Below are 27,733 nucleotides of genomic sequence, written 5' to 3'. Positions count from 1 at the left end.
GTACATGCACATGCCGATGATGTCTTTGAATGTTCTTTTCCCCAAGTGACGTGGCCACTGCAAGCTGGGTATAAGATGCAAAACCGAGTAAACTGTGGCAAATGCCCACATAGCAGTTTATGGGGGGAGCAATCAGGCACTCCAAAAGGTTAAAAAAAAATTTTTTTAAATGCAAGTCCCCACAGGCTTTTATGTCCCTGGCACTGACAGGAACTACTTTCTCTGTGGGAGACAACACTGTGCTTGGGATGAATGCAGTCACTCACAGACAATAAAACAATGGCTCTAGTGGACTGACCAACTGGCCATGTTGTAACCTGTGGTTGGTGAAAGCAAAATGTGAATGAGAATTGAATGTATCAGTTGATTAAGAGGGCTGGCTGAAACGTTATAAAAATGTTATAAAATGTATAAAAGTGTCTGGGATCCACAAGACCTAAAAAGGATGTTTACCATTAGTATCCGTACCTTTCCCAGAGATGTTTTGTTATCTAAATGTTCTGTTGCAGTACAAGCCTAAGAAAATATTTATTTGGTCTGCCAGAAGTGGTACCATTTGAGTAGTGGAGGGCACCAAATACAGGAATGGAAAAATACCAAGTTGCGACTATGCACGAGTAACTGATGGGCCTACAGCCTACTGACAAAATATTCAAACCGCTTGCAGAACAAAGCACTCCAAGTCATCAATCGTCTACTGATGTTTTTGGGGTTAAAGTATTTAAAAAAAAAACAGGACATTACCCATGCCAAAATAATTAATTTCGATTATAAAACTATTATAAAAATAGGATCTCACACCAAATATTGGTGCAGGTCAACAAGGCATCATATGAACAGGATAAAATACCCTGTAAACGCATTCATGGTTATTACTAGTCCTAGAGAAGTTACAGGATCCTATTAAACATGAGGTTGCTTGCTGAGCGCCTTTATGTGGTAATAAAACTCCAGAGTGACTTTACATTTTATATTTATATGCAGCTGTTTTTTATTCCTTTTAACTGCTCTGCATACCCTTCCATCGATATAATAAATCATGCTCTTTCTCTCTTCTTAGAAGTGCAACAGCTCCAATTTAGTTGCATACTTGGAAAACAGATTTTTGTTATCCTCTGTCAGTTCGCTTCTCTCTTTTGGAGGATTCTCATATGTTCCCTTACGACCACTTCTGTGTCTGTATCATGCATCTGTGCACAAGATGACTTTTTTTTTTTTTTAAATCTTCCTCAGGTAACAGAAATGCAACGGTTGACCGACTAAGCATCATCTTTCTTCAATGAACCTGGATAGAAGCGATTGTCTGCACTGTTTATCGCAACAGAATTTGTGACATTGCTCCTATTCTTTTGTGAGAAACGCCATTTCACCCTTTTTGCGCCACCTGGTTTGACACATGGATATCTATAAGACCTGCTAAAGTGGATTGCTCGCTGTGTGCTCTATTTTACAAAAACATGCCTCAACTTCATTGCAGCACTTCAACTGTGAGACCAATCAGACCATAGCCAGGCCAACTTCACATGGTAAAAAAAAAAAAAAACGTTTCCCCCACCTTTCAGTGTAAGTGAACTACAAAAGTGCATGAGCTCAGAGAGTTACAAATAATTTCAGTTAGGATAGTATGAAGTGGAATAAATTACCCCTATAGCCTTGAAACAGGTCTCTTGTGGGCCATAGAGCCACATTATTTTGACAAGTAATTTTAATTTTCGTCTCTTTTCTCTTGCTACGGGAAATTAAGCTAAAAGCTAAGCAATACTTTGTGGTGACTGAGATGAAAAATGATAGACTGGCCTCTAACATACACTATTCTACATTTTAATTCAAAATTCTGGTTGATAAGTTTGCGAAACTAAAATTGCATACGTTTTGTAGTTGGAAACGAAAATAGTAGAAGAATTACTTCTGGGCTGGCATGAAGACCAATTAGCTTATATGACTGTACTAGTAGGTATTTCTGCCAACTGTGGCCCTACCTAGGGTTCCCTTGACAGTAAGGCACAGTGCAAGTTATTGGTAAAGAGTTGCCTCCTCCGACTGAAAGATGGCAAGGTCTGGCGAGGAGAGCTCTTTTTAATGAAGAAACCGATTGGGTCTTTTTTGTCTTCAATGAACTACAGAAAGGCTGCCTACCTGGCTTTCACAAAGACACATGGAATGTCTTTGTACTCTTGGAATGGAAACCAGGGGTATTTTTTTATATTTTTTATTAGCATTTCTAATACAACGACTTATACATAATAAAAGTCTTACAAAGAGATAGAAAGTATTTGGTATAGTTATTGACATTTTTCATTTAGGAGGGACCTCTTCGTTTTAGGAAGGATTCTACATTAACCCACAAGACCAGTCTTGGATTTGACTAATCAGAAATTAAGTAGTCCATGACTTTCATTAGAAGATTTTACTGGTGTGTTGTAGGTGGAAATTATTTTGGTTTGGCTGTAGTTATCCTTCTCTGAAGAATGACACAGATGGATTCCTCTTTAAGAACCACTGCACCACCAGGTTACCAGTTTCAATCTTGGAAGAAAGAAGCAGCACTGAAATATCCTGCTGCCTCTGAAGGAAATATGTTGGATGCTACCCAGACTCTGCACTTCAACTTTTTTGCTAGATGTGTTCATGACTGTAGGCAGACAGTGTCTGAACCAGAATAGAGCTACAAGTCTGAACAAACAGTGAGATAGCCAGGCGGGGCCTTCTGTTTGTTCCTGAAGGCTGTGGCACACAGAAGCCGAGGTGTAGAAAGAGGATGCTGCTCGCACACCCTGGATGCTCAATTAACTGTTGCACAAATCTTAAAATTGCCTTTACTCACAGGAGTGCGAGTAAAGTGGCCTTGTGAAGTCGGGGTGTGAAACAGTCTTACACCGTTTTCTCGAAGTGGACGGTCACTTAAGACTAGTGTCCATGATTCCCTTGGGTTGAGTTTCTCTTGTTGATATTCTTGGTGCCTGGTGGCATTTTGGCACAGGCAGATTACATTCAACCCCCCATACCTTCCAAAGAGTTAGGGAATTCTAACTTAAAGAAGGACACTTTGCCATGACTTTGGCCAACGTTTGATTCACTTAACAGTTTGGAGACAAGCGAGTTAAGGGATATTTATCTGTCCATTTTAAATCTTTTACAGTTATCGGGAGCACATATCAAAATTTACATCAGTTGGATTTAATTTGTGCTCCTCATGATGGATAGTGGTGACACTGTTCCACTGGTTTGGTTAGATCACTTTTTGGCCCAGTTTAAAACTGCGCTAGCTGCTTCTGAGATGGCTTGTTCTCCTAAAAATGCACATCACCCATATGCTAAACATTTGGCTGAGTTTATGAATATTTTGACAAAAAACTGTTTCCCATTGGGGGAAGCTTCAAGTGAATAGGGCTATCTGAAATTCTCAAACTGGATTACTTTTACATTGCATGTGGGTCTTCTCTAGTGCTCTAGATCAGTTGTATTCACGCTTCAGGCCCTTGGAGGATGAGTCTCTGCAGAAAGCTAAGATTGCGTTTAAAAAGCCTGAAAGGACATGGCAGGTGGACTATGCACCCAAGGCTAAAGCCGAGATAAAGGTGGATTTGAAGCAGAACAAAACGTTTGTGCAAACAACTAACACCAACTTTTTTGCCAGCAAGATTCTTTCTGCTTGCAATGCCTCAAAAGAGGCTCTCGACTGGGCAATTCCTTACTGCTCCTTCTTGTTCCATTCAAACCTCTGAGCATACACAAGAGTTATGCGATGATCTTTCACTGGAGAAAATCAGATTTGTGAAAGTTTTCAACCTTCATCACTCGGCTTGATGAGCACAGATCAGTCTGTCATGGATCTAGGTTCTGTGGCTCCCTGCATGTGTATTTTTTTTTTTTTAACACTGGAGGAACCTAAAGTTAGCTAAGCCTAATTCATTAGCCTCATTACTTGATCCAACTTCAAAGGAAATTAAAAAAATTAGCAGCACATTGTCTGACAAAACCTCTTCTGGAGATCTGCAACAAGTTCATTTTGAAAGCTTTTGTATCGGATGGCTGGAAGAAGGTGATGGTCGTTCTCATTTTACAAAAAGGCATCTGTTGATTCTTCCATTATGAACAATTATAATCCTAGTTCTCTTCTACTAAACCCAGTAAAAATCTTGGGAAAATATTAATTGGCAGATTTCCCGATTTTTAGAGCATGTATTGATGAGGTTTAATCAGGCTTTTGCCCAGCTCATCGGATGGAAGCTTATTTACTGTCCATTCTTGATAACTCTGAAATGTTTTAGTGTTGCCTGTTCTGTCACATTCAACGCAGTCTTACTCATCCAGGAACTGATATTACAGTGGATCAGGTCTTATCTTGGATCGAGCTGGTTGACTTGCCTTGTTTTCACTCTTAAGGCTTTACAGCAGGGCGTCCCTCAGGGATCTTATCTCTGAACTACTCTTCTTAATATATATATTTAAGAAAGTCTGCTGGCCCAGCTGAAGTGTTCTTTTGGTATCAAACTCATGAGATACATGAAAGGCATACTGATATTAATTTCCACAAACACCTCTGATCCTAATCCATTTGTGTTATTTCAAGCCTGCTTGTTGGAATTTACCTCTGAGCTGGCAGCAGGGATTTAAAATCCAATATAGACAAGGCATAGGTTCTGTTTGTACTGACCATGGCTCTCAAGTCCTTCCCCATGGTTTTTGGTTACCTTATTTGGGAGTTGTGCTAGTTCCATCTGCTGCAGTGTGCAACATAGTCTTTCATTTTGATGACAAGCTGTCCTTGACTATTGTATTGTAATGTAATTGTATTGTATTGTAATAGTATTTATATAGCGCTTACTACTCCTGACGAGGCGTTGAAGCGCTTTTTAGCGAGTAGCACGCTACTCCGGAACCCAAGAGGAATTAGTGGTGGATTAGTATAGGGAAATTAGTACAGTTTTAGTATTATTATGAGTTAATTTGAGCAGGGGATTTGTGAGTTTGTTAGTTGGATTGACCAGAGTAATGAAGGGATAGAAGAGGGAAGAATCCAGATGTGTTAACTTGGAGTTTATAGTAACAGGATGAAGCTTGGGATGAGTAAAGGAGAGATGGAGGAGGGAAGAGTCTGTGGAAAGGGTTAGGGATATCACAGTAGCAGGAGGGGTTTTGGATGAGTCAAAGGTGAGATAAATGTGGGAGAATTTAGTAGGGTTGTTTGGGAGATCATGGTTGTAAACTGAAGTTTGGGTGAGCTAGATGTGGAAGTGGAGGAAAGAGCTTAGGCAGGGTTATTTTGGAGATGAAAGTAGTTGAATGGGTTTGGGATGAGTAAGTGGGGATGTAGGGCAGATTGACAGAGACATGACATATGGTGATAGGTAGACAAAGTAAAGCTTACAAGAGTACATTTATATTATTTTTCTTTATTTATAATTATTATATATAGATATATATATATGGAAAATGTCACTTACCCAGTGTACATCTGTTCGTGGCATGAGACGCTGCAGATTCACATGCTTTGCACATCCCGCCATCTAGTGTTGGGCTCAGAGTGTTACAAGTTGTTTTTCTTCGAAGAAGTCTTTTCGAGTCACGAGATCGAGGGACTCCTCCCCTTTCGGCTCCATTGCGCATGGGTGTCGACTCCATCTTAGATTGTTTTCCCTGCAGAGGGTGAGGTAGGAGTTGTGTATTACAGTAATAGTGCCCATGCAATGGAGTAAACACGTATGTACATGATGTAGTTTAAGGTTATATATTTACAAATTTACAAATGTTCAAGATCAACTTCAAGACGGCTACAGGCTCCCGGGGAGGCGGGTGGGCGCATGTGAATCTGCAGCGTCTCATTCCACGAACAGATGTACACTGGGTAAGTGACATTTTCCGTTCGATGGCATGTGTAGCTGCAGATACACATGCTTTGCATATACTAGTAAGGAGTTATCTCCCTAAAAGGGGTGGTTCTGCCTGTAGGAGTTGAAGTTGTTTGAAACAAAGTTCGTAGTACTGCCTGGCCTACTGTGGCTTGTTGTGCTGTTAACACATCCACACAAAAGTGTTTGGTAAACGTATGAGGCGTAGACCATGTGGCTGCCTTACATATTTCAGTCATTGGAATGTTTCCTAGAAAGGCCATAGTAGCACCCTTCTTTCTAGTTGAGTGTGCCTTTGGTGTAATAGGCAGTTGCTTTAAGATAACAGGTTTGAATGCATTTAACTATCCATCTAGTAATGCCTTGTTTGGAAATTGGATTTCCTAAATGAGGTTTTTGGAAAGCAACAAATAATTGTTTTGTTTTCCGAATTTGTTTGCTTCTGTCAATGTAGTACATTAACGCTCTTTTGATGTCTAATGTATGTAGTGCTCTTTCAGCTACAGAATCTGGTTGTGGGAAAAACACTGGTAGTTCAACTGTTTGATTCAAGTGGAACGGTGATATGACTTTTGGTAAGAATTTTGGATTTGTCCGTAGAACTACTTTATGCTTGTGTATTTGAATAAATGGTTCTTGTATGGTAAATGCTTGGATTTCACTTACTCTTTTTAGAGATGTGATGGCAATTAGAAATGCAACTTTCCATGTTAAATATTGCATTTCACATGAGTGCATGGGCTCAAAAGGTGGCCCCATGAGTCCTGTTAAGACAATGTTGAGGTTCCATGAAGGAACTGGTGGTGTTCTTGGTGGTATAATTCTTTTCAGGCCTTCCATAAAGGCTTTAATGACTGGTATCCTAAACAGTGAAGTTGAGTGGGTAATTTGCAGGTAAGCTGAAATTGCTGTAAGATGTATCTTAATGGATGAAAAAGCTAGTTTTGACTTTTGCAAATGTAGCAAGTAGCTTACGATGTCTTTAGCAGATGCGTGTAAAGGTTGAATTTGATTATTATGGCAATAATAAAACGAACCTTTTCCACTTATTTGCATAGCAATGTCTAGTGGTTGGTTTCCTAGCTTGTTTTAGGACTTCCATACATTCTAGTGTAAGGTCTAAGTGTCCGAACTCTAAGACCTCAGGAGCCAAATTGCTAGATTCAGCGATGCTGGATTGGCGTGTCTGATCTGTTGATTGTGTTGAGTTAACAGATCTGGTCTGTTTGGTAGTTTGATATGAGGTACTACTGAGAGGTCTAGTAGTGTTGTGTACCAAGGTTGTCTTGCCCAAGTTGGTGCTATGAGTATGAGTTTGAGTTTGTTTTGACTCAACTTGTATACTAGATATGGAAGGAGTGGGAGAGGGGGAAAAGCGTATGCAAATATCCCTGACCAACTCATCCATAATGCATTGCCCAGAGACTGATCTTGTGGGTACCTGGATGTGAAGTTTTGGCATTTTGCGTTTTCTTTTGTTGCAAATAGGTCTATTTGTGGTGTCCCCCAATTTTGGAAGTACGTATGTAGTACTTGGGGGTGAATCTCCCATTCGTGGATCTGTTGGTGATCCAGAGAGAGATTGTCTGCTAACTGATTCTGAATCCCTGGAATGAACTGTGCTATTAGGCGAATGTGGTTGTGTATCGCCCAATGCCATATTTTCTGTGTCAGGAGACACAACTGTGTTGAGTGTGTCCCTCCCGGTTTGTTTAGGTAATACATCGTTGTCATGTTGTCTGTTTTGACAAGAATGTGTTTGTGGCTTATTATTGGTTGAAAAGCTTTTAACGCTAGAAATACTGCCAATAGTTCTAGGTGAGTTATGTGAAACTGTTTTTGCCGGGGGTTCCATTGTCCCTGAATGCTGTGTTGATTGAGGTGTGCTCCCCACCCTATCATGGAGGCATCTGTAGTTATTACGAATTGAGGCACTGGGTCTTGAAAAGGCCGCCCTTGGTTTAAATTTATATTGTTCCACCATTGAAGCGAGGTGTATGTTTGGCGGTCTATCAACACTAGATCTAGAAGTTGACCCTGTGACTGTGACCATTGTGATGCTAGGCACTGTTGTAAGGGCCGCATGTGCAATCTTGCGTTTGGTACAATGGCTATGCATGAGGACATCATGCCTAGGAGTTTCATTACTATTTTGACTTGTATCCTTTGGTTTGGATACATGACCTGTATTACATTGTGAAATGCTGGTACTCTTTGTGGACTTGGAGTGGCAATCGCTCTTGCAGTGTCGATTGTTGCCCCTAAGTATTGCTGTGTCTGGCACGGCTGGAGGTGTGACTTTGTGTAGTTGATTGAGAAACCTAGTTTGTGTAGTGTTTCTATGACGTACTTTGTGTGTTGTGAACACCGTTCTAGTGTGTTGGTTTTTATTAACCAATCGTCTAGGTACGGGAACACATGTATTTGCTGCCTTCTGATATGCGCAGCTACTACTGCCAGGCACTTTGTAAAAACTCTTGGGGCAGTAGTTATTCCGAATGGCAACACTTTGAATTGGTAGTGTATCCCTTGGAATACAAATCTTAGGTACTTTCTGTGTGAAGGATGTATTGGTATATGGAAATATGCATCCTTTAGGTCCAGTGTTGTCATGTAGTCTTATTGTTTGAGCAGTGGGATTACGTCTTGTAATGTCACCATGAGAAAGTGGTCTGATTTGATGTAGGTATTTAATGTTCTTAAATCTAATATAGGTCTTAGTGTTTTGTCCTTTTTGGGTATGAGAAAGTACATAGAGTAAACTCCTGTTCCTTTCTGTTGAATTGGTACTAATTCTATTGCTCCTTTTTGAAGCAATGCCTAGACCTCTAGTCCTAGAAGATCCATTTGTTGTTTCGACATATTGTGTGTTTTCGGTGGGATGTTTGGAGGGAATTTGAGAAATTCTATGCAATAACCATGCTGGATAATTGCTAGTACCCAAGTGTCTGTTGTTATCTCCTCCCAATGTTTGTAAAAATTGTTTAGTCTCCCCCCCACAGGTGTTGTGTTGAGGATTTGTGACTTGGAAGTCACTGCTTGTTTTGAGGAGTTTTGGGGCTTTGGAACTTCCCTCTATTCTTTTGGAATTGTCCCCCTCTATATTGCCCCCGAAAACTTCCCCGCGGATATTGGCTTTGATAAGTGGGCCTTGCTTGTGAGGTTGTGGGTTCTGTAGGTTGACTTCGAAACCCCCCCTCTAAATTGTGTTTTGCGAAATGTGCCTCTGCTCTGTGGGGAGTAGAGTGCGCCCATGGCTTTTGCCGTATCAGTGTCTTTTTTAAGTTTCTCGATAGCAGTGTCCACCTCCGGCCCAAACAACTGCTGTCCATTAAAAGGCATATTCAGCACGGCTTGTTGTATTTCCGGCTTGAATCCTGACGTGCGCAACCATGCGTGTCTCCTTATTGTTACTGCAGTATTTACTGTCCTTGCAGCTGTATCTGCTGCATCCATTGCTGACCGTATCTGATTATTTGAGATTCTTTGTCCTTCCTCCACCACTTGTTGAGCCCTTTTTTGGAACGCTTTGGGTAAGTGTTCTATGAAATGCTGCATTTCGTCTCAATGAGCCCTATCATATCTTGCCAGAAGTGCTTGTGAGTTGGCAATGCGCCATTGGTTTGCTGCTTGTGCTGCAACCCTTTTCCCTGCAGCGTCAAATTTGCGACTCTCCTTGTCTGGAGGTGGAGCGTCTCCCGAGGTGTGAGAGTTTGCTCTCTTGCGAGCTGCCCCTACAACCACAGAGTCTGGTGTTAATTGCTGCGTAATATATACAGGGTCTGTTGGCTGTGGTTTGTACTTTTTCTCCACCCTTGGAGTTATGGCCCTGCCTTTCACAGGCTCCTGAAATACCTGTTTGGAGTGTTTTAGCATTTCAGGTAGCATAGGTAAGCTCTGGTATTGGCTATGAGTGGAGGATAGTGTATTAAACAAAAAGTCATCCTCAATCGGTTCTGCATGCAAGGTGACGTTATGAAAAGCAGTTGCCCTTGAGACCCACCTGCGTGTAGGATGTACTGTCCTCAGGTGGCGACGGTCTCGCTGGGTAACAGTCTGGGCTGTTATCTGATACCGGAGCATCATAAAAGGTCCCATGCGTCGGGATCATCTTGACGCATTGCAGTATGAGTCGGGGATTGCATCAGTGGTGGAGTGGCTACCGGTGATGTGTGCATTGATGGTGGTGGAGATGGTGGCGGAGTTGTTTGTCTTGCCACCTTTGCCTGTGGCTGCTTGTCCTTTTCTTGAAAGGCAAGTCTTCTTTTCATTTTAATTGGGGGAAGAGTGCTCATCTTCCCTGTGTCCTTTTGAATGTGGAGCCTCCTTTGAGTGTAGTCTGGCTCCATTGATTCTAGCTCTTGTCCGAACTTATGTCCTTGCATTTGGGAGGACAATCCCTGTTCCTCTGTGTAGGAACCTGATTTCGGTTCCAAGGCTGGATGTTTCGGAATCGAAACCTTTTCGGTCGCCTTTTTGGGCTCCGACGAAACTTTATTTATTTTCGGCGTTGTGTTATCTCGGTGCCGACCCATTTCGGTGCCACTGTCTCGGTGCCGAACTTGCTCTGAGCCGCTGTCTCGGGCCAGAGATTGCTGTGTGCCGGTATCTCGACCGGAGTCGGATGACTTTGACACAAGCGTGCCCTTTTTCGTTGCCGATGATCGGTCACCTATTTTTCGGGTTAAGCCATGGCCTGTTGGCGGTGGCGTCCCCTGGGCTTTTGTGGTCCTCGTGAGTTTTAGGTTTCGACGTCTTACTCACGGTTTTAGGCGTTTCTTCGGGATCGAGCTCGCCCGAGTCTGACTCCTGGATGGAGAAGGTTGTTTCTTCCTCCTCCAAATGCCTTTGTCCTGTCGGCGCCGACGCCATCTGCAGTCTTCTCGCTCTTCGGTCTCTTAATGTCTTCCTCGACCGAAACGCTCGACAGGCTTCACAAGTATCTTCCCTGTGCTCTGGAGACAAACACAAGTTACAGACCAGGTGCTGATCTGTATACGGATACTTGTTGTGACATTTTGGGCAGAAGTGGAATGGGGTCCGTTCCATCAGCCTTGAAGAGACACGAGGCCGGGCCGACCAGGCCCCGACGGGGGATCGAAAAAAAACCAAAGGGCCACCGGAGCTCTTCAAAAGTCGGTGTCGATCTGTTGTAACTAACCAGATATCGAACGCAAACAATACCGACGATTTTTCCGAGATGCTAACTAACTTTCCGACCCGAAACACGGAGCGAAAAGGAACACGTCCGGACCTGATGGCGGAAAAAAACAATCTAAGATGGAGTCGACGCCCATGCGCAATGGAGCCGAAAGGGGAGGAGTCCTTCGATCTCGTGACTCGAAAAGACTTCTTCGAAGAAAAACAACTTGTAACACACCGATCCCAACACTAGATGGCAGGATGTGCCAAGCATGTGTATCTGCAGCTACACATGCCATTGAACATATATATATATATATATATATATATATATATATATATACATACACATATATACACACACACACACACTTTTTCAATCATTTTTATTTTTGTTTAATTTATTTGTTCATTATTATTTTTTATTTTATTCCATTCCAGTCAATCAACTGTCTGCAACTTGCTTCTCATTTATGCATCAGCTGCACAAACGTTTCTGGGATGATGCAACTTTCCCAACACAATTAGAACCCTGTTAAAAGACAATGGCCTCAGTTGAGTTCTGCTTCGGTTGCATTAAATATTTTGTACTGGATGCCCATCTCCAGATTGAGCAACTTTTAAATCTCTTTGCTTGGTCCATCATGTCTACTCACAATTTGCAAAGGAATGTTCACTAATATTTTCCAGCTCGTAAGTTGCGGTCCTCTGGGTGCTCATTCGATCACCGTTCTCAAGTTCTATTACATAGTATTAAGTGGCCGGGCGTTTTTCAGTTAAAGCATCTAAGCTTTGATATTCTCTGCCTCTTTCTTTGAGAATGTTATAACAGCTGCTTTCTGGCTTTTTTATACAGGAATGCCGATTATTGTCAGCTGTGTTATCTCAGCTAAAGGACAAATTTCCAGGCTGCAGTGCACTTATAAACTACATTACCATTACAAAAATAACACACAGAAAAGAAGAAAGGGAACACCGCTACTGTTAAGAATGACTATGTTACATAGCCTTAGCCGAACTCTCAGCACGCAAGAGAGGGACTGTTTTTAATAGGAGAACTAGTGCCCTCAGCTTCATCAAGCTGGCCTGTACAATCTTTAATGAAACTAACGGCTGCTGACCAAACTTTCTCTTCATGAATGGTTCGTTTACCTCCTCTCTGAGGCAGAATAGCGGACAGCTTGCGATACTTTTGTTTAGAAGACTTCCTGAATGAAACCTACTCCCTGTTTTAATTTGTTATCCTTCTAAATCCCATTAGGTAAGTTAATACCAAATACCACACCTATAAAATGCAGAAATATTATACTTTCCCGAAAATGAGTGTTTCAGTGGCAGAGCACAATTAGCATCAAGCAGCTAAGCTATGAATAAATAATAGCACAATGTGCTAAGTGTAATCTGCTATCAGTGGACATTCCTTGAGTGTCATCCTTGTTAATGGAAGGTGCATGAAAAGAGCATGTTCTGACTTCTACAAAGAGGCTCAAGCAAGATAGTTGAAAACAGTGATGGACAATTTAACTTTGAGGACAGAGACAACAAAAAAATAAAACTACAATTTGACACAAAAAAATGATGCAGGCATTTAGCTCTCGGGAAAGATCAGCAAGTTATTTTCCTTTAAATATAAAATGTTATTTGTTTGCAGTGTAAGCCAAGGACTAAAATATTTACCACAAGTACAGTTTTCATAGTCTTGAATCTAAACTCTACCCTGGCCTGAGATTTCCGTACCATGCTACTCTGGTTTTAACAGTGTCTGCGGGCATGCAAACACCTGCCTGCTGAAAGCTATACTGGAACTAACACTGCATTTCACAAAGGCCATGGGACAATAATGATGACTTCTGACAAACTAGTAAGGCATACTACTATGCTCAACAATTAAACCGATCCAAGGTCCTGATTTATAAACATGTCAACATTTCTTTCAATGCATCAATATGCTCCAAACAATCAGTTGCCTTCAAACTGTTGTGTTGGGATGCAAAGTAATTCCCGGGGAGTGTGAGGCTCTAACATATTAACAGTACCTACTCCCTCCCACTACAATCACACCATAATCCCACTTTCATCTCTACTACTTTCCTCCCACCAGGACTCTCCCTGTAAGCCTCATTTCAGCACCTTCCACCCCAACCGTCAATTCCCTTCTTCCGCAAATTCCACTGTGACAAGCACTTGTTTACTTTGTAGCTAGGTTTGCTCTTTCCCTCTAAATAAGTCACAAATAAAACAATTTTTTATAACTAATACAGACACAGATTTTCCAACTTAGAATACAGAATGTTTCAGGAAAGTTTGCAAAGCAGAGAGGCATAGAGGCTTACTTGAGTTCTGAGAATAAAGAGGCCCGCCGTTAACATGAGGCTGAACAGAAAATTGAGAAGTCACAGAGGGAGTCCGTCTGTATCCACCAGAAGAAGCTGAAGAAGTAGTAGAGTTGTGTCGGGAGATCTGCCTGGTCATTGTGCCAGTGCCATACTGGGAACCTGGAGCTGGACCAGTGCCGACTGTAAAGAATTAGCCACAAAGCCCCAGACAGAGCCGCTTAAGCAATGTATGTAGAACAGAGTGCAGAAAACAGACCAGTCGTGAACATTTGAAATATTACTGTTTAGAGTTACATGAGACAAGCATAACATTGTTGGTTCCCTTAAAATGAAAGCCACTCTGAAACGCAAAAACACATTATTACATCAGAAAAACCATACACCATGCTGACATCTCAAATTCAGAAAATGCAACACAGAAAACGTTGTATCAAACGAGCAAACAATTGAAATAAAAAGGATATTGGCAAATTAATGATTTTACTGTTGGCTTGAGAAGGCGTACAAACTTGGTTGCAGTGAAAGCCTGTTCCTGTTAGGGCCACGATTCAGGAAATCAATGCAACTTCATTCATAGTGGTCCATATACTTATTAACAAAACCTACTAGGAGGAATCGAGGAGGATTGGGAACTCGACCAAGTCCTGAGCAGTGCAAAGTGAAGCTGGAAGTCAGCAGTGGTGTGTTTTTTTTTACTCAGCTATTAAAATCGGAGGCAGGTTTCCTTCGTTGTACTGCAGGCCAACTGTCTAGGCAAACATTACAGGTTTTCTCTGGTTGAGAGAAGAGCTTCCAGCATTGCTTGGCCTCTTACCCACAGTGAGAGAGAGAGGAAGCAGTCTCTGCTGCAACCCAACAGCTGCAGATTGGATAGGATCTTTGGGGTAACTAAGCAAGGTTACTATGTACTCAGCCGCCTCATGAATCCTGATATTTTCAAATAGGCAGATCATTCATTTGGGATTGATAATTAAAACAAAAGCAAAACAAATAAAAATAAAAGTAAAAAAATGTGTTGGAGTATTCACTCCACAACTGATCCAAATGATCGATTCCTGCATTTTCAGATCACGAAAGCAGATACACAAAATGAAAGAGCTTTCACCAAGATGTTAACCATACCAATTTAGGTTAATGAAAGTAATGTAAACGCATGCCAAAATCGACTTTAAAAAAATATATATATTACTGGCTGTGCCCTGGTACAGTTTCCTTATTTACATGGAATTATAATTTCCAATGCTACTTGAACAATCAATATAATGCGCTGAAACACTTTCCAATTTAGTGTGTTCATTTGCATATTGTTCTCAATAAAAACATAATCCACTTATTAATTTTTTAGGATGACATTTACAATGGAACTTTTTGGTAAAGACCTCAAGCTCAGTAAATTGATAATTTCATACTTGCGGAACCGCAGTGAACAATCAAAGTTATCAATTGTTAAAACTGAAATCTACTCTGACGTTTCTGGTATCTGTCTGCCTCTCACTGCTTACAAGGAGCTAAGTGATCAGTGTCCTGTGAACTACTATTTTTATGGTCAGTTGAATGGGCAAGAAAATAGGAAACTGTACTTGGAAACGCAGCCTGGATCTAAGCCCACAAATTTATCCCACCACAAGAACAGTTAAACTCACCTAGTTAATTTCACATCCCATAAATTATGTTTTCATAGAAAATACTCCCTCGGTCATGAGAACAGTAACTGCAAAGAATGTTCTCTGAAGCTTGCTCCTTTAAACCTTACCCATGATGCTCACTTGCAAGACGCATGGAACAAAGGCAATCTCCAATAGCTCTGTCCATGTAACACAAGTGTTCACGGAAGCACTTGCACAAACCCTTCCTCTCATCCCCTAGACTATGGTAAAAAAAAAAAAAACTTTCACTGGTCATCACAGTTCCCTACAGATGCCTGAAATGTGTGTTTGATGGGGACTTCTTTTCCTGTTTATGGATCTTTGCACAGATTTGCCAAAGTTTACTTCAGTTTAAAAAAAAAAAAAAACCTTTACTCTTGATGCATTAATGGCCAAAGCAGACGCCTTCGGCCCAATTCACAAAGGTCTTTCTGCACCTATGATCCACCCACGAGCGCAAAAACTGAAATGTGTTAAAACAAATTTTGGATGGAGATTTAAATAATCTGTGGATTTGTGTTCTACTAAGTTGCATGAAAATAATGAAATTCCACAGCATTTACAAGTGCAGGACCAAGATGGGGGTGGATGCTGAACAGCCCAGAAGTATGGCCTTGCAAAATTCAAGGAATATCCACAAACCTACAACGCTTCAATTATTTTCTAAAATTGTGCAAATAGTTTCCTATCTTGGAAGCCTTCATGAACTTACTTGTTTTACAGGGGAAGTAAGTGTTTCCAGGGTGGGGAAACTCACATACATAAAGAGGTTGTACAAGAAGGGTTTTCTCCACAAGAAAAACAATGCTCTTTGGCTGTATTAAGTTCCATAAGGAAAATCAAATGGCATTAATCATTTAATCTTGTGAAAATTCAGGATGAGTATATTCTGTGCTCTCGAGTTACCCCAGTAATCCACAACAGTAAGATTTCTTTAAATACCTCTAGATTCCTTTACAACTTCCATCCTCAGATATGATATGAGTGGACATACTGAAACAAACTTTAAGCAAAACAAAATTAGGCTTTTCTACAGATCTCAGTTCTTCACTTGTGTATTTACCTTCAGAGACATTCATCACAAAACAAATTAATTCAGGTTAGAATTTGTTAATTAAAACCACCGATCAAAACCCAATGATCAATATTTTAAGCACCTGTACATGCAAACCATTTTTCAAAAGCGATGTTAATTCCCGATCAAACAAGGCAGAAGAATTCTTGTTAGCACAGTACTAGTCTCACCTATCATACCGGCCATCCCAAACATAGGTGGCGGAGGTGGTGCCGGTGGGGGTGGTGGAGCTCCAGGAGGAGGCGGAGCACCCATTTGTGCTATTAAAATAGTTAACATTTCTGTTAGATCGAGTTCAAAAGTAGTGATAAACATTAATGGTTACTAAAACAAGAGCATGTTCTAGGGAAAAAGATTGCTGCCAACGAAATACAAACTTCAGCTCCATGCCTTCGTGGGCAGATCGGATAATGACAATTGTTTTAATAAAAGCAGAAGGATGAGAGGAAGTGAAAGTAGCGGCTATAAGTTGTAAACTGAGTGCACAATTCTTAATAATGTTAGCTAGAACGGTTAAAGAGATCAACTGTGACAGGACCATATAAAAGAAGCCATAAAAGGTGGTTCCCAGTTTGGTTTTCATTTCACTTCACAATCTTGCTATAGCAATAGTCATAGTGCATGATGTCCAATTTTGTTCAGTGTATGGTCGAACGGCGGACATCCTAATGTTTAGTAAATGGCAGCATAGTAATTCAACCAGATTATCCAGGTAGAACAGAACTCCAGGTCGTTATTGGTCGGGGAGGAGTCAGAGGACCTTAACTGAAACAGAGAGCCCTTCTCCATGTTGATCTATAGCTATGTAGAATACCATTCGTTTTGGATAATAATGCTATTGTAAATCAGACACTTAAGAGCTTGGGGCCCACTTCACACAATTAGCTAGATGAGGCATTATTTCATGCCACTATTTGTGGAATATTATACAACGCATACTTGTTTGCATTCTTGTTGTTCTACTGTGAAGTCTCCATTATGATTTTGATCATCACTACTCACAAGCAGACATCTGATGGGTAAGAAAATAGTAATATGTACTTGGAAATGCAGCCTGGGTCCAAACTCCCAAAGTTACCTCCAATACTAGAACCGTTAGGCTCACTTCACACCCCAGTAAGTTAGATTTCCAAAGAAAACCCTCCCTTAGTCAAAGGAAAAGAAACTACAAAGAATGTTCTCTGATCTGGGTGCTAAAAACCTCACCCAAGCCACTCGCACTTTTGCAAGCTATATGGGTCGACAACTGAATCTAGTATTTCTGTACCTATAAAAGAGATGTTCAATTAAACAACTGCACATAGGAGGCAGCCATATCATAGTCTATTGTTTTAAAAGCTCAAAAGCTTTCAATTCTTTGTACAGATTTGACAAGATACATTGTTGTTTTAATGAACGCTGAATTTCATATGCACTACAGGCCAAAGCAGACACAATGGGTCTAATTAAAAATCTTCTTTTGCACTTGCATTGCACTTTGGTGCGCAGAAACAGTAAGCACTGAGTGAATTCTGCATTCTATTTCAAATAATCAAAACTAATCACATTTTGCTCGTGTAAACTGCATAGAAAATATGAGAAATCTGGCAGCAAAATAGATTTGTGGTATTTGTAAACACAGGGGTGATTGGGTTTGGATGGTCAAAAGGTGTGCCCTGCAATGTTCAGTGATCATCCACAAACTCATAACTCTGCAGGTATTCTCAAATACTATGCAAAGTTTCCCACCTTCGAACTCTACATGAAGTATTCCAGTGGATGGCAGAAACAAGCATTGTGTTGTATTTTAATTGCACTTATATGTCAGGTAGAACTTTATTCGTAACCCAAATTTAATGGTTAACCCACTTGGCTATTATTCTTTCTTTTTTGAAGGTTATTGGATTAACCTTGTGCTCTGAGGAAATTGAAGCATTTTATCCAGTTTCCCTTGGAGTGGAAGTACTAGGAGTTTGGTTAGAGAGTTAATGATAGTTGGCAAACATGGGATATGTAAAAAGGGTGGAGTATGTTAGATATTCTGAGACTACAAGGAGAGGTTACAAAGGAAGAGAAAATATGACTTATGGGAGTGGGATGTGTACATAGCTTAGAAAAGGTTAGGGTTGTAGGAATGGTTACTCAAAAGAAGAATCTGGTTTGTAAGGAGGAGATATGGTTAGATTACTGAAAAATAGTGGAGAGTAAGGTAGAAGGCATGCAACAGAGTAGGGAACACTCAGAGGCACAAAGGCAGGCTAAGGATGTAGTGTGAGGAGGCATCATTCAAACTGAAAGGCAGGCAAAAGAATAGTCTCTAGTTGTACAACAGGTGAATTTTCCTATGCAGGGTTTTTTGTTTGAGTACTGAAATAGGATGCGGTCTGGAGAAGTATAAAATGTAGACTGAAAGGTTGAAAGATGATTAACTGTGGACAAGAGATATATGCGGTTGCATCTTTGGTTGCTCCACCTGGCTACCGATTGATGCTGAAACATGCTGTTAGTTTTTTGTACATAAATATTGAACATTATTGAAAATGTTGAAATAGTGAGCACTTTTTTTTTGTTTTGTTTTTCAAATTGGAACGTGGTATGCCCAGATAGTGGATCTTTCAGGTTTGTCTCTTGAAATTTTGAGGAGTGGACAAACCTTGGGGTTTGCATAGATTATTCAGTTATGTGTGGTCGGTAAATTTCTGGGGGATGTGGATCTAATTGTTATTAGTAGTTGTTTGAAAAGTGATTATGATGATTTACAACGTTTGCTATTAAGATATCCTTGGCCCTGTCTGTCTGCAGGCAGAAAATTAAAATTGGTGGATTATTTGTTGGATCACATTGACAATAACCAGGCCATTACATTCCTTACAAACTCTAGTGATCCTCAATGGCTCTGATTTTTGCAGTTCACGATTTCCATATTTTTGCAGTTTGAATTGAGAAAATAATCGCACCAACAGTTTTCTTCATATAAGCAGGAATTAATCAAACTGCAAGTCTGAAATGCAAGCTCCTAGGTTGAAAGTATTTTGAAATTGTGCTAGAATTAATTTTAGTCCTTTGCCATTTATAGCACTGAGTGACGCACAGTAACTTGAAAGTAAATCATCTTGCTATTACACACCACTGTAGAGCCTTCAGGGCTACAGTGATGTGTTTTTTTAATATTTACATTTAGAAGTCGTCTTCATGCTACGTTTTGGATTCTTTGTAGCCTTCAGACAGGCGAGTAGAATGCTTTGGTATAGTACATTAGCATCGTCATTTCTGGATAGCACAAGCGTGGCATGTACCTTTTGAGGAACTCCAATATGTAGGAAGATGCTTTTAAGCGTTTCTATTCTGTTGAAAGTTGATTTTTATATCCCATGAAAAGCAGTCGAAGATATACCAATACTCTTCCTTTTTGAAGCTTTTTTTGGCAGGGGACGAGTTAATCCGACCAGAGTGATATAGGGTAATGTTGGAGTTTATGAAGCATTCAGTTTAAGGCAATTCCACTTCATCCATTGATCTACGTCAATGAGGCAGGTGTTAAGCTTACAAACTAATATGCACTTAAGGTATCCCTGTTTGAGAAGTACATGTGTGTAAATTCACAGTTGCAGCAGACAAGTTGGAAACTCTTGATTAGATTTAGTAGTGGTTTCAGGTATATGTTAAAAAGTAGAGGCGAGATGATAGATCATTGTGGAACTCCTGTTTGCATGCACTAAATATTTGAAAAGAAACGTAATGTGTGATGCCATCCATACCAACTTCAGTAATGCGCCATGGTGTATTGTCAAAGGCTTCTGAAAGGTCCAAGAGTAGTAATGCAGCTATACCCTTTCTCACCTACATTTGTTTAAGTTTAGCTAGAACTGTGATCAGGGCACAATCAGTCCCTCTCCCTGGGTGGAATCTTGCTGCCGGTCTGAGAATAGTTTGTTTTCCTTTGAGTTCTGCGATCTAGAAGAAGGCTGCTATCTCTATAAGTTTGCTGCAGAAAAATACATTGAAGATTGGGTTGGTAGCTGTTGGTGTTTCGATTGTCTAAGATATGAAATACACGTGCCTTGCCTAATATCCCAGAGAAAGTTCCTGATCTTAAGGAGTTTTTGACAATACAATATTTCTGACTCTGACAGATGCCAATGTTGGCTGAAGGATCTTTCCGAAAATAAGTGGGGGGGCATGGGTCAGATTGGCAGCTGGCTGGACTGCTAGCTTTTGGCAGGTCTTCAAATTCTGAGGTTATTTTTTCTTTGAAGGCTGATATAGGTGGAGACCGAGTATCTGCTATGATTGTTTTTGGCTGTATCATAGGAGAGCAGTTATTCCTTAGCTGTTAGAAAAGAATCCAGAGTGTCTGCTTTGTTTAGATACAAAGTTGCTAGTTTACTGCAGAAGTCTTGTGAAAGTACTGTGGCTCTGTTTATAGTTTCTTGGCTGGGCACTTGACATTATTGACCCTGAAAGTGGTATGGATGTTTTTATAGAGTTTCCTGGCTGGGCACCTGGCATTGTTGACCCTTCTAGATCAGTGGATTTTTTTGGCTTTTTTATGTATGATTTGTACATTCTATTGTGAGTATTGTTAAGCATGATTCCCACTCCTGCATACTTAGTTTGTTACACTGTCTGTAGATTGTAGTGTGGTGATGGGATTTAGTTGAGATTTTATTTCAGATCATGAACAAGATGTGATGATTGGCCCACATAACAGGTGAATGTTGTTGCATTGTGATTAGCTCTGGGCTGGAGAAAATTACATCCAATGTATGACCTGCTAAGTTAGTAGGTCCAGAGATGATCGGTTGCAAGTTGTGCGTGTTTAGTGCTGATGTGACGGCATATTTGCTTTATCAAACTAGATGTTTAGTTCACCAAGTATAGATATACTGGACAGTTTTGTTGATATACTAGAAACTATGCCTAAGAAAGCATCAGCAAAAGCTCAGTTGTTGGGTGGAAGTCTGCAAAGTAAGAGGAAGCTGCAAGCTTAAACGAAGGCTGGATCGTAATCTAGCAAGAAAGGCTTCACAACCCTGTTTAGTCATCTCTTCCAACTTGGTGATTGCTACCGTGTCATTAAACACATTGGCTAGTACCCCTAAAAAGGTTTTCCTTTTGGGTATGTGCCTTGATACCAAGAGGGATAGCTTCATATAGTAGAGCTAAGATGTATTATTTTTGACCATTAAAAATGCATTCACAAACTATTTAGATGTAGTAGTTTTCTATTGCGGACCGCAAGATCTGCATCTAGGTCATCGTCAGACTTATCCATTGAGCTCTTCGTGCTATGTTGTTATTACTGGTTAAGATTTGTTCTCAAGTGAATGGGGAGGTGAGGAGCAGGAAGTGTTGCTGGAGTGCAGGGACTGGGCTATTCCTTATCTTTGTTGTACTGCTCGAGTTGGTTTATTAGAGATTTGATGGTTTTTTTCTAATGCAATGAAGAGTATGCGTCAGATGGTTTGGATCTTTTGGCTAAGTGTTAAAACAGCCTTGACTTCTGTTGTGATATAGCATGGGTGATACGAAGTTTATGCGATTAGTGGTGTTTGTGTTTCTTTTCGTTTTGCACGTCAATGGTGAGGTACACCACCACACTTACTGGTGATCTATTGGAAAGGGCTTTCCCACAAATAATCTTTTCACTTTGGGATGAATAAGGTTCTTTGTGCAAAGGTATTCTTCATTTATCAATTACGATTGTGGAAATTTGCCATTAGTACTTTTGGTGCACTTGAGTTACCCTATTACTGCCAGTTTTCTTATGTACTGTGGATTCTTTGCATATTGGATAATTTAGAGAAGTCTACTCCAAACAGAGGAGTAGACATACAGAAGCAGAATTCAGAATTATCAAAGATGGCTTTTGTGAATTGAGCCCATTACAGTTTTATCTACTTTGCATGACTTTAGCAATAGCTCCAAGTTCTACCCTCAAATTAAACGTGGTTTCCAATCATCACCAGCTATAGATGAATCCTGAATTTGACAGGTCTTAATTTGTCTCTTGTTCATTTCCCGTTGGAGGCATTATTTCATAACAAATGAATTCAGATTAGAACTTGTTAATTAAAACAACATATCCAAACCCAGTGATCCATTTTAATTCACCTGTACATGCAAACTATTTTTAAAACCCAGGAAAGGCAATGTTAATTCCTGATCCCATAAGGCTGAAGAAATTAGTTCAACACAGATACGAATCTCACCTATCATACCGCCCATCCCAAACAGAGGTGGCAGAGGTGGTGCTGGCGGGGGAGGTGGAGCTCCAGTAGGAGGCGGAGCAACAATTTGTGCTATTAAAATAGGTTACATTTCTGTTAGGTAATGTTCAGACACAGATTAAAGTTGATTTTTAAACATTAATGGCAACTAAATACAAAGAACATGTTTTCATGATCTGATCATCAAGACTGAAAAAGGAAATTGTTTTAATTCATGTAGAAGCCTATGAGATCATTTCAGCAGGGTGAGAAGACAGACAAGCTGTTCAAAGATGTAAACTTAATGTACAATTCTGTTAGCTAGTACGAGTAAAGAACCCAAATGTGAGATGACGAGAATAAACCACTCAGTGGTTTCATGGCTAGTTTTCTTTTTCCTTCACATTTTTGCAATGTCAATGCATTTATAGTGTTAGATGTCTACTTCTGTTTCATGCTTGGTGAAATTAGCAAACATATGAAGTCTAATCCATAAATTACATAGCATCTAATTAAACAGGTGTTAGTTTAGTAACTAATAGTGAGTATTTAATCCAAAGTATACAAGAGGAACCGAACACCAGGAAGTTAATGTTTTTTTTTTGGGGGGGGGGGGGGTCAATAACTACCTACAATACACATTCACTTCTCCTCTGGATAATAATGGTATTGTATATCAGAAACCTGGAGTCCACTTAACATAACTATCTGATAGATCATGTGTTAATTCAAAGGACTATATTGGCAGAAGATAACAGGAACCATAACTGTTTGTACTGTTCTGGTTCTACTCTGAAGTCTCAGTTATCTGTTTGCCAACCACTACTCACAAGCAGACTGATGATCAGTGTGCTGTGATCTACTATTTCTTTGGACATGTGAATGAGTAAGAAAATGAGAAAATGTACTTTGGATATTGTCTTATCTCAGTAAGCTATGATTTTACTGAAAGCACTCAGTCATGACGCAATTAACTGCAAATAATGTTCTCAGAGGCTATACTCCTTGAAACCTCACTCTTGACAATCACTTACAGGCTGTACTCGCCCAAGACTATATCTCGAGTAGTTCTGTACTCACAAAAGATGCATTCAATGGACTACTTGCATACATCCTCTAACCTACTGTTTTAAGAAGCTCAACAGCTAGCTTTCAGTAGATGTCACAGTTCACTACAGATGCCTGGATTTTATTTTTTATGCTGGCTTCATTTCCATTTACTGGATCTTTGCAAAGGTTCAACTAAGTTAATTTTTTGTTCTAACGAACCATGGATTATCTATCTGTTATAGGCCAGAGTAAGCACAATGGGCCTGATTATGAGTGTGGCGGTGGTGGTCTGGACTGCCATATAACCCTGGTGGTCGGACCGCCAGCTCAGATCCTTGCGGTCTGGCGGAGATCCTAATCCGCCACGGCAGGGATTAAAACCTCCTTCTCCACCAGCCTTTTCATGGCAGTAACACCGCCATGAAATGGTTGATGGAGAACAGGTGTGCACTGCCCATGCACTTGACATGGGCAGTGCAGAGCCCCACTCTGCCCAGCACCATCGTAATGTTCACTGTGCAGACAGTGAACATTGTGAGGGTGCTGGTGCACACTGCTTGCTACAGCATTGCTGCTGGCTCGATTATGAGCCGGAGACAATGCTGTAGCCACTTTCCCGCTAGGCCAGCAGGCGGAAACCTAGGTTTCCACCCCCCCCCCCCAACCTAGTGTGAAACCCTTAATAGCTCCGGCGGTGAGGTCACCCTATCAGAAGTTTAGCAGACAGAGTTTTCCATCTGCCAAACTCAAAATGACCCCTCATGTGTCCAATTTACAAACACCTTTGTGCACCTATGTTCCACTTTGGTGCACAAAGACAGCAATTCTGCATGCTGATTCAAAGAATCAGGGCTCATGGAATTTTACTCTTACAAACTCCATTAAGAAAACAGCTGTGAAGTATATTTGCAGCATTCTTAAACACAGGAACAACCTGGGCACCAGGGGGAGGGATTGATTTAGAGCCATCATCCACAACCCCATGTATTTGCAGGTATTTTCTAACATTGTGCAAATACATGGCCATCTTGGAAGCCTACATGAAAGTACTGCTATCAAAGGCAGGAGTAAATGTGTTTCTAAGATGGGGGAAGTACCCCTATCTAATAAGGGTGTAGAGGAAGGGTTTACTTAGTTTATCATTTTCTTTAGTGCAACATTCTCATGACTACATTTTAGTCACCCTTTTAATCCACAATGGTCAGAATTCTTTAAGTGCTCCTTATATGAAAATCCTACAACACCAGAAATGTACCCCTATCTTGGGAGTAGACATATGGGAACAGAATTCAGACCTGTTAACACTATACTGTCTTTCGTGAATTGGGCCCTAAACTGTGGGCAGGAGCTATCCTTTCGACTTTAGAACTAAATGTAGGTTTCAATGCCCACCAGCTAAAGCTGAGTTTTCTACAGATTTCAGTTATTTGCTTGTCCATAATCTGATGCACTCATCACATAACAAATTAGTTCAGATAAGAATGTGTTAATTGAAACCACGGACCAAAACCCAATGAATCATTTTTAAATCACCAGTACATGCAGACCATTTATCAAGACCCGATGGAAAGGTTAATTCCTGATCAAAGAAGGAAGAAGAAATCAGGTCACCATAGTTATGAATCTCACCTATCGTACTGCCCATCCCAAATAGAGGTGGCAGAGGAGGCGCCGGTGGAGCTCCAGTAGGAGGCGGAGCACCCATTTGTGCTATTAAAATAGTTAACATTTCTGTTAGATCATGTTCAAAAGCAGATGTCGGCTAATGTTTAAACATTGAGCATGTGGTGCTAAAAACAAAATCATATTCTAGGAAAATGTTTTTAAGTAGATTAAAGGTAACAGAATAGGAACTTCAACTACTTACTGCTATAACCCGATCAGCAAGATGGGAGGTTTGCAAGTGTTTCAATACAAGCAGAAACCTGTCATATGATCACTTCAACAGGGGTAGTTGAGAGAAACCAGCTGGTCTTAGTACTAAACTCTATATGCAGTTCTTAGAAATGTGTTTTCAAGAATCGGGGCAAAAACACAAAAAAGATGAAATGTGTTGTTTATTTTCCAGGTTCTATTTCTTCCCCTGTTACAATAGATTTTAATAAGGAAAACGTTAATTACCCACTAGACATCTGTTCGTGGCATGTAGTGCCGTAGATTCACATGCGTTACATAAGTCTTCCATCCAGTGTTGGGCTCAGAGTGTTGCAAGTTGTTTTTGTTCAAAGAATCTTTTCGAGTGAGGAGATTGAGTGACTCCTCCTCTCAGTAATACTGCGCATGGGCTTGGAGTCCTTTGTTAGATTGTTTTCCAGCAGGCAGGCGAGGTAAGGGGTATATATAGAGAGTAAAGAAAATAGATGTCCATGCAGTGTATATACAGATGTACAATATTTACAAAAGAAAGCTACTACAATGACCACAGGCTTCCGGGGAGGAAGAAGGGCGCATGTGAATCTGCAGCACTACATGCCACGATCAGATGCCTACTGGGTAAGTAACATTTTCTGTTCTCTGGCATGTGTGGCTGTAGATACACATGCTTTGCATGGACTGTAAATCAGTCCCCTCCAAATAAGCGGTGGCTAGCCTGCAGGAATTGGAGTTTCTTGAAAAAGTGTCCTGGCCACCGCTTGGCCAACATTAGCCTGATGTCATGTTAAAAGATCTACACAATAGTGTTTAGTAAATGTATGTGGTGTAGACCAAGTAGCAGCCTTACTAATGTCTGCTATTGGAATGTTACCTCAAAAGGCCACAGAAGCCCTCTTTTTTCCGGTAGAATGTGCTCTGGGAGTAATATGTAACTGCATTTTGGCTTTAAGATAGCACGTCTGAAAACATTTGACTAATCATCTGGCTATGCCAGTTTTGGAAATTGGATTGACTTTGAGGCATAGAAAATGCTACAAACAGCAGTTTACGGGGCGTGGCTTAGACATCCCGCAAGATGCAGCCACAACGTGAGGCTCTGCCCAGCAGGGGGACCAAACTGCTTCATTTCTCCTGCTCGCAGCCTCACATCCGGCCTGCATTGTCTGGGGCGGATCCGGAGGAGCGGGGAGGCTACTGGCTGACTTTGGCGGCCGGCTGGGGCTGGGGACTGCGCTTGCCAGCCCGGGCTCGCAGTGCGGCCTGGGCAGGTGTGGACACGTGGAGCTTGCGGGCCTCGGCTGCTCCGACCGGCCTTTGGGAGCAGTGACGCAGGCTCCCGCGGAGGCGCTGAACTGTGTTGGTGGCAGGGGACCCCTTTTTGCTGTTGGTGGCCCTGCTGCTCCCCATCTGACTTGCCCCCTCGCCTGGGACGCCTGGGAACCTGGTGTGGCGCCCCCCTCAGCCTGCCTGGTAGCCAAGCCGTTTTTTTGCTTCTGCAGGGCCCGGTCAGCGGCTAGATCGGGACGCGGGCTTCCGCAGGGGCACAGGGCCACTTCGGACCTGGAGACTGGGAGCCTCTTATTGATCCCCATTTATATGCTGGCGCCCTGGTGAGGCTTTTGGCGCCCTGGGGTGGGGGGGGTGGGGGCCCTCTGTAATATACAGAGGTGTTAATCCCCCCTTTCACCCCCTCCTCCTTGCTAATTCTTTGGTGTTCCTCCTGGGACCCCACTATTGCTACCTGTGGGGCCTGATCGGCGGTGGCGAGTGGGCCATGGGGCCCCGTGGATGAGGAGAGGCCTACTTTTGGACCGCTCTTGCAAGCTTTTGAACCTGCGGCTAGTTGTGTGGTGAAGACTATGGGCCTGGCTTCGGTGCCAGACGCCCCTGCACCCTCCCTCCTGTCTTGCTGTGCAGTGGGCCTCTACGCAAGATTTTTGCCCTTGAGTGACTTCGCTGCTGGGCGTCCGTCTACTGGTAGGGTGCGGCAGTGCCTTGTTGGCCGCCTACCTGACTAATAGCAGGGAGGATGGGGAAGGCTGACCAAAAGCAGACCAAGCTCACCTTTGAGAGTAGGAAAAAGAAGGGCGGCTCTGCTGGCCGGCTGGTGGATGATTCATCACTGGAGGAGGAATCCAGCACATCCTCCTTGGAGGCTAAGTTTCTAGACCGTAAGCACAGCCTGGCTAGTATTGACTCTAAGCTTCACCATCTAACGGAACAGATGGACCATTTGAAGGAAAGGGTGAATGGTCATGACTCGCGATTTGAACAGCTTGAGTCCCGCACTTCGGACTTGGAGGATGGTCGCAGTGGAGATGGTGAGCAGTTGCTTCGAATGGAGCGTGTGCTGGAGGTGATCCGCAATAAAAACGAGGGTCTCGAGGCCCGGTCTCGCGTAATAACACTCGCATTTTGATCTGGAAGGGGCTGCAGTGGCGTACGGAGAAGGCACTTGTTGATCCAAATGGGCCCTATGTCATGGTGCGGGGTACACTACTTGACAGGCCGTGCAGGTTGGTATCAATATACGGCCCGAATACTGATGACCCTGAATTTTTTGTGGAAG

At 41.6% G+C, this 27,733-nt stretch overlaps 1 protein-coding gene across 23 annotated transcripts in view; it reads right to left on the bottom strand.

The window, feature by feature from the left end:
- ABI1 (abl interactor 1) overlaps positions 1-27,733 on the bottom strand; it is a 343,205-nt gene that overhangs the window by 36,530 nt on the left and 278,942 nt on the right. For 4 of the 23 annotated variants that reach the window (XM_069211336.1, XM_069211342.1, XM_069211341.1 and 1 more), the window contains one exon: positions 13,328-13,510. The exons of 3 other annotated variants lie outside the window; for them this stretch is intronic. In XM_069211336.1, coding sequence (XP_069067437.1) covers positions 13,328-13,510 — 183 coding nt within the window. Of the gene's footprint in view, positions 1-13,327; positions 13,511-16,221; positions 16,312-22,242; positions 22,333-24,918; positions 25,000-27,733 lie in introns of all 23 variants that reach the window. 16 more of the 23 variants (XM_069211331.1, XM_069211328.1, XM_069211329.1 and 13 more) reach the window with 9 other exon arrangements.

Source organism: Pleurodeles waltl, chromosome 10 (genome assembly GCF_031143425.1).
Source record: "Pleurodeles waltl isolate 20211129_DDA chromosome 10, aPleWal1.hap1.20221129, whole genome shotgun sequence".
In the NCBI taxonomy this organism is placed as follows: domain Eukaryota; kingdom Metazoa; phylum Chordata; class Amphibia; order Caudata; family Salamandridae; genus Pleurodeles; species Pleurodeles waltl.
Note: the sequence above shows the minus strand (reverse complement) of the source record. Positions and strands in the feature narration are given on the sequence as shown.